The sequence below is a fragment of the Lactuca sativa genome, chromosome 5, assembly GCF_002870075.4.
Source record: "Lactuca sativa cultivar Salinas chromosome 5, Lsat_Salinas_v11, whole genome shotgun sequence".
NCBI lineage: Eukaryota > Viridiplantae > Streptophyta > Magnoliopsida > Asterales > Asteraceae > Lactuca > Lactuca sativa.
This window is the reverse complement of record NC_056627.2, coordinates 181,620,585-181,628,727: the sequence shown is the minus strand read 5'-3', so window position 1 is coordinate 181,628,727 and position 8,143 is coordinate 181,620,585. Positions and strand designations below refer to the sequence as shown.

General features: G+C 32.7%; 1 protein-coding gene across 1 annotated transcript; it reads left to right on the top strand.

Annotated features, from left to right (window-relative positions):
- Positions 1–5,753: 5,753 nt before the first annotated feature.
- LOC111897605 (extradiol ring-cleavage dioxygenase) lies at positions 5,754–7,760 on the top strand. Its single transcript, XM_023893562.3, has 2 exons — positions 5,754–6,180; positions 7,022–7,760. Exons 1-2 carry the CDS (start codon positions 5,914–5,916, stop codon positions 7,580–7,582), a joined length of 828 nt encoding a protein of 275 aa, XP_023749330.1. The 5' UTR covers positions 5,754–5,913; the 3' UTR covers positions 7,583–7,760.
- Positions 7,761–8,143: the final 383 nt, after the last annotated feature.

The following is an 8,143-nucleotide window of genomic DNA, read 5'->3' as shown; positions in this document are numbered from 1 at the left end:
GAGGATCGTTTGTTAGGACCGATGGGTAGTCAACACCCCATAATGGCTTGACATGGGTAGTCAGCACCCCAAAACGGCTTGACACGGGTAGATCGGCACCCCAGAATGGCCGTACCGGGTAGGTCGGGCACCCCAGAATTGCTCGACAGTATGTATGATATGTGATTGTATGGTATGTGGTAAGATGGGGGAACTCATTAAGCTTTGTGTTTACAGTTTTCAGTTTTGGTTTTAGGTACCTCTTCTTCGAAGGGGAAGGAGCTGGCGCGGTAGCGGCACATCACATACATGCTTGTATTCCGCACTATGAGATCTTCCTGGGGATTTGTACACTGACATTATTATCTTTTAAAAAAAAAAATTCAGACACACAACATCTTTTGTGAAATGATATGATTGGTGAATGTTTTATTTCTAATGTTTTGCAAAGTATATGTTCTAAAAATGAAATTTTTGGCTCGTATTTTTAGGATGTTACAATATCATTTAATATACATAAAATTATGAAAATCATTTAATATCTATCTTTATTTGATTACATAATAATTTAATTTTTAATAAATTCCTATCGGTGTCTGATGAAACCCTAATTTCAAGGGTTTGCACCATATTTAAGTCACCTTGTGCACCCCCAAGCTCACCCCCTTCACCCTCAGAGCTCCCTATATCATCCAACCCTTGTTCCTTGTGAGATTGAAGTGATTTGGTGTGTTTTCATAAAGATTTTGAGAGAAAAGGAGAGTAGATCAAGAAGAGAAGAAGGAGGCCCGACATCTTGGTGTTATTTCAGTGATTTCCTTGAGGTATAACTCAGTTTCCCTCTGTTTTCATGCTTATAGTCACTTATAGCTCCATTAAAATCCTTATTGAGCTGTTTCCAAGCTTGGGTATGATTTAGGGTTTGTAATAAGTTGATTAACCTTAAGATCTAGGCATGATTGAGCTGCAGGAGCTCGGATGTACTGCCTTTATGGATCCATATTGCATGAAAGCCCTAGATCTACTCCTTTTGTGCATTTTGAGCGCTAAAACCTTCATTGGTGTTTATTTACACGTAAACTTGGAAACTTTACGTGTTAATCAAGCCCTAGAAACCCATATCTATGTGTGGCATGAGCTTGATTCAAGCAAAATCGAGTGTATAGTAATTGCATGTGAAAGACTCGGCGAGTCGTTCATCAGACTCGGCGAGTCGAGTCGCGAGTCCCCGAGTTTTCCCCCTTTTTCGTGTTTGCGGAGTGGAGTAGTGAGGCATGGGGTGTGACTCAGTGAGTCGGAAGCTAGACTCAACCATGAAGAAACTCGGCGAGTCAATGCCCTAACTCAGCGAGTCCCAGGCAATCTTCTTGCCTCAAGAACAGACTCGGCGAGGTGTTCATACAACTCGGCGAGTAGGATGAAGGACAATTGGACATCGGTTAGAAGAAAACTCGTCGAGTCAATGCCTAACTCAACGAGTAGAGACGGGATTATGGTCCATCGAATGGATAGGGACTCGGCGGAGTTGGCAAGCCAACTTGGCGAGTCGAGTCAACTGGAAGTTGACTTTGACTTTGACTCTTGGTTTGGTTAGGGGTAAATGGTCATTTTACCCTGAGGCCGGTTAGCAGTATTTGACTGAGTGTTTTGTGGGAATTATAGCCGGAGGATTTCCGGGGCAACAGCAGAAGAAGACAGTCAGTTCCTACGCAGATCAGCAACTACTTTGAGGTGAGTTACCTTCCAGTAGCAGTGGGTCTACGGCCACAATGCCGGCCCACCAGTAGGAGTTGTATGTTAGATGATTGTCTTTGTGATATCATCTAGGTTTGCTACTACCTGATATGTTTATATGCTGGCCTGATATGTATATGTGATAGTAGTAGAGTTCGGTTGTTAGGACCGAAGGGTAGGTCAGACACCCCAGATATGTCTGACAGTATGCGATGATATGTTTATATGCTGGCATGATATGTTATATGTGATAGTGGTATTAGGAGGGGAATAGTCCCCAAGTTCGGTCGTTAGGACCGAAGGGTAGATAGGACATCCCAGAAATGTCTGATAATATGTTATGTTATGATATATGTGATAGTAGCAATAGGGGGTGAAATTGTCCCCGAGGATCGGTTGTTAGGACCGATGGGTAGTCAGCACCCCAGAATGGCTTGACATGGGTAGTCTGCACCCCAGAACAGCTTGACACAGGTAGGTCGGCACCCCAAAATGGTCGTACCGGGTAGGTCGGGCACCCCAGAATTGCTCGACAGTATGTATGATATGTGATTGTATGGTATGTGGTAAGATGGGAGAACTCACTAAGCTTCGTGCTTACAGTTTTCAGTTTTGGTTTCAGGTACCTCTTCTTCGAAGGGGAAGGAGCTGGCGCGGTAGCGGCACATCACATACATGCTTGTATTCCGCACTATGAGATCTTCCTGGGGATTTGTACTCTGACATTATTATGTTTTAAAAAAATGGTTTTTCAGACACGCAACATCTTTTGTGAAATGTAATGATCGGTGAATGTTTTATTTCTAATGTTTTGCAAAGTATATGTTCTAAAAATGAAATTTTTGGCTCGTATTTTTGGGATGTTACAATATCATTTAATATACATACAATTATGAAAATCATTTAATATCTATCTTTATTTGATTACATAATAATTTAATTTTTACTAAATTCTATCGGTGTATTCTAACACAGAATAGTTATAAGGAACACATGAACCTTAGCCCTATTAATACTTATGGTATTTGTGGATTTTATCTTGATATTTAAGGTTGGTATGGAGGATGATTATTCTCATCATCATTACTTTAATTGAGTCAGCCTCGAATATTTTCAGTATACAATTCAATCGCCTTACTTATTTTTATATGTGCTCAGATAGGAGACTTTAATGGCTAGATTATAGTAGCAAGAACTTTGAGAAGGCCACGACATGTGTGGTTACTTAAAACCATGTTATGATATTGTATTTTCACATCCTCGCTAAAATGAACTTTTGAACTTGTTTTGAAACTTAGGACTGTTACTTCTACAAACTTGAACTCTAAACTTTTTAGATTTAAATCAAATGATTTTAAAAGGTTATTTTTAATTACCATAGTGAAGGGTGTTTCATATTCGCTTGAAGATTTTCGTTAGAGACGTGCATTGACCAATCAATAAAAATTTAATCATGCATATACAAAACTTCAAAACGTCATTGGCGTGCTTTTGGTCTTATGAAAGCATAATTATCTATATTGAAGAGGATGACACCATTTTTGTTGGTTACACAAAAAAAACCTTTTCATTGCATGTTTTGTGTTACATAATTTTATAAGGAAATAGGGTTTGAGTGACGAGTTCTTTAATCAATACAATCAACCCAATGTATCATTTTGAAATAGTCGTGTGTATGTTGATGTTGATGAAGACGAGGTTGAAGGACATGGTACTGAGAATTTATGACTCGGTTATGAGATGAAATTGTTAAAAAGTTAATGCAAAATATGAAATGAATGATTTAAAAAATGGCAAATGACATAAAAGCCCTTAATTTTTCAAAAAATATTGGTTTTACCCTTAAAAGTATTTTAGGTCCAGTAAAGTGGAATGTTTAGAGTAATTTGTTCATCTATACCCTTTTAGTCGGTTTTCAGGTCATCTATCGGTTACGTGATGTCAGTAAAGCCCTTAAGTTTTCAAAAATGTTCGGATTTACCCTTATGTTTTCAAAAATGTTCGGAGTTACCATTACTTTTATTATTATTATTATTATTATTATTATTATTATTATTATTATTATTATTATTAATACGTCTTTAAATCGATAAAAAAAATTTATATATACATTTTCAAATGTAAAAATATTTTTATAGATATAAACAAAATTTTAAAAATATATGTACTTGTATTTAGTACTTATATACATTTGAAAGTCTATGTATTCCTTTAAAAAAGATATTTATTAATAAAAAATGTATTTATTTGTATAAAAATACCAGTTTATAAGGTTTATATTGTATAAAAGATTTAATTATATGTATTTGTATATATTACTAAGTATAAATATGTATATATTTCCTATTTATATGTATAAGATATGTATTTATACATATTTATATAGTTAAATACATATAAATGAAACATTGTTTTTATTCTTTGGGTGACTCATCAAACAAAACACAAAAACAAGTTTTTGGTTTTTGCTTAGTAACTATAAATATGTATTTATTTCATATTTATATGTATATGATAGTTTTTATACAAAACAAATGCATATTTATATCTTTTAAATACAAATAAAAATAATTTTAAATGTAAAAATATGTTTTTAAATATATAAATACGTTTTTATTTGTATTTAATAGATATATTTATTTGTATTTAATAGATACAAATATGTATTTATTTTGTATAAGAACTATCATATACATATAAATATGAAATAAATACATATTTATACTTAGTAAGCAAACACCATATATTCTATTTATTTATTTATTTTGGTTGATGAATCACCCAAATAATTAATAAAATATTTGGTTTATATGTATTTTACCATATACTGTGTATAGTGTATAAATACATTTCGTATACATAAAATTTTGAGATAAATACACATTTATACATAGTAATATGTATAAATACATATAATTATATATTTTATATAATATAAACCTTATAAATAGATATTGTTTATATTTATATGTACACAATATATTTTTATACAAAATATATATGTATTTATACCTACTAAATACAAAAAAATATATTTTTAATATATAAATACGCTTTTAAAGGCATACATTGGCTTTCAAATGTATATAAATACAAAATAGAAGTAAATATATTTTTAAATACTAAATACAAATAAATATATTTTTAAATCTATAAAAATATTTTTATACATTTAAAAATGTATGTATAAAATATTTTTATACATTTAAAAATCTATTAAGTATATAATAATAATAATAATAATAATAACAACAACAACAACAACAACAACAACAAAAATAATAATGAAAACAATAATAATATTCAAAATAATTGTTAATCTAAACATTTTTGAAAACTTAAGGGTAAATTCGTACATTTTTAAAGTAACCGGTAGGTGACCTGAAAACCAGATAAAAATGTATAGATGAACAAATTAAACAAAGCATTCGGCTTTACCGAACCTAAAATACTTCCAAGTCGATATTTTTTTAAAAAAACTTAAGAGCTTTTATGTCATTTGCACTTTAAAAAAATATGGTTTTATGAATTAAATTGCAATTTTGAAAACTCTTCTAAGTTTAAAATCAATTTATTTAAATTTCAGTTTACAGACTGTTCCACCTCGTCTTCTACAAGATAAATGCAGATATGGTTTGCACAATGCAAAAAACAATTTTACGCTCATGTTGAGGCTTAATGGATTCAATGAAACAAAGATTAGGTCAAGAGACCAAAAGATGTTTGAAATATGGACAAACTACATTCTGGAAACCAAGTGAAAATTTCTATAATTTATTCTAAAAAATAATTTTATATCAAGTTTTATATGAAATTTAATAAGCAATAACGATTCTTTCTCTCAATCAAAAAACTAGCTTGACATTACTAGAATTAACAAAAAAAATGTTAGTTTCAAATTTTAATATAATCATTACTTACTTTGTAAGCATTGTTTTTTGTATTTGTAATTCACATTATCTTACGAGTCGATGGGGACACAATAAGCATTTGATGTTTTCAATTTGACATCCTTCATGTGTTAGATTAAGTTATTAAATCACAAATCGTGTTGACGTTGTTGTTGTGCTCACGTAAGCAATGATCAGAAGGGTCGGTGGGGGTTTTGGTTAGGTGGAAGAAACGCCAATCTCTATATAATCACCTCCATATCCAACTCATTCCTTCATCGATTCCATTTCTTCACCTCCGATAATCAAGATGATGACGACGATGAACGGCATGAAGATTCAAGACACGTTTTACATATCCCATGGATCCCCTACTTTGTCAATCGATGAAACTATGCCGGCGAGGCATTTTCTTCAATCATTTCAGCAAAAAGTGTATCCTGCTACTGCTCCTCGACCTTCTTCTATCCTTGTAATCTCCGGTCACTGGGAGACTACGTATCCGACGGTCAACGTCGTCGATGGCCCTTCTGACACCATCTACGATTTCTATGGTTTTCCCAAAAAAATGTATCAGGTACGCAATTCTTTCTTCCTTTTTTTATTATCGATTTTCTTGTTTATTAATACCTAAATTTCGTTGAAATCATGAATCATCCCGAATCTGTTATAAGCCTGATTTTTTTTATGAAATGATGGAGCTGATTTTTAATGATTATTTGGTTAATGCCCTCATGTTTGGGTAAGATTTTCGAATTGCCTTTCTTGCCAGATCAAAAATTAAACCTGATGGAATCTAATTATAGCAATTAGAAATTAGTAATGATTAGTTCTAGGATTTCAGATAAACTGACTGATTTACATTCTTTGATTATGCAACTGATTATATGATTCTTTATATCATAAAAATCTCTTAAAAATTATAGATCTAAAGTCTAAACACCCTTGCTTATTGGAGTGAATTTAGATTCTTTGATTATGAAAATGAATATATGATTTTTTTAAGTCATAATAATAATATTTAAAAATATAGATCTAAACACCCCTTGCTTGTTGGAGTGAATTTAGATTTTTTTATTATGCCACATATATTTACATTTATTTCTATATTATAGTATCATACATCCTTTTTCTTCGGTATTATATTATTCCGTATAGCTGAATTCAAAAGATAGCAATGTAGTTTCGTATATTTGTTTTCTTATTAAAGCCTTGTATAATTCAAAATTTGTTCTCCAATTACAGTATTAGATTTTGAAAGATATGTCTATTTGTAGCAATGAAACTTGCTTTGTATATGTATACATCCGAGTCTTTAGTATAAAGAAATAAAAGTAGTATTATGCTATAATAAAAAAATTAATGAAAGTACATTGTTATTTTTACTTGCATTTAACTCCGTTTCTTTCAAAAAACAGCTCAAGTACCCCGCACCCGGAGCTCCAAAACTCGCCAACCGGGTCAAAGAACTCCTCATGTCATCCGGTTTCAAACGGGTCGACCAAGAAAAAAAACGTGGGCTAGACCACGGTGCGTGGGTCCCACTAATGCTAATGTACCCAGAAGCTGACATCCCCGTATGCCAACTCTCGGTCCAAACAAACCAAGATGCCACATACCATTACAACATGGGCAAAGCCTTAGCACCCCTAAAAGACGAAGGGGTGCTAATAGTGGGCTCGGGTGCAACCACTCACAACCTCAAAATGCTACGCAACACCCCCACAGTGCAACCCTGGGCCCACGAGTTTGACATGTGGCTCAAGGAAGCTTTGATTGAAGGAAGATATGAAGATGTTAATGAGTATAAAGAAAAGGCCCCACATGCCACAGTGGCACACCCGTGGCCCGACCATTTTTACCCGTTGCATGTGGCCATTGGGGCCGGGGGTGCGGATTCTAAAGCCGAACTTATTCATCATAGTTGGGGCTTGTCATCACTTTCGTATGCATCGTATAAATTCACAAGCTCGGTGTGACTTGTCGATTTGTTTTTGTGGATTACTAGGTTGTGTGAATAGGATGTTGTACTTTATTTGTCTTAATATACGTAAAGTATTTTTACACGTGACATTGTAGTCTTACTTGTTTAAGCATAAGAATGCACATGTTTTCTTTGTAATTTTATATGTTATCGATAAGATATAACTTGATTGATTTGTTTTAGTATAATGATTGATATTGCTCACAAAGCTACCAACAATGATAAATTATGTAAGTTCTATCATGGAGCTCATAACTTTTATTATGATTTTCATAGATATATGCAAAGAAATATTTTAACGAATTTTCTAAAATTATAAGAATAGATCATTACAAGGGAACGTAGACAGACCAGTTAATAAGTTGTGATGTGTTCACAAAGATATATTGCTGTTTTCCATAACTCTTGCGTTCTTACCTTTGTGAACTCATTAATTATTCCTTCTAAAAGGAACTTTAATTTTGTAACAATATACTTACAATGATACATATAGTTAAAGGTTATTGAGGATAACTCAAATTCCATCACACTCTATTTCTTCTTCTTTTTTCAGATT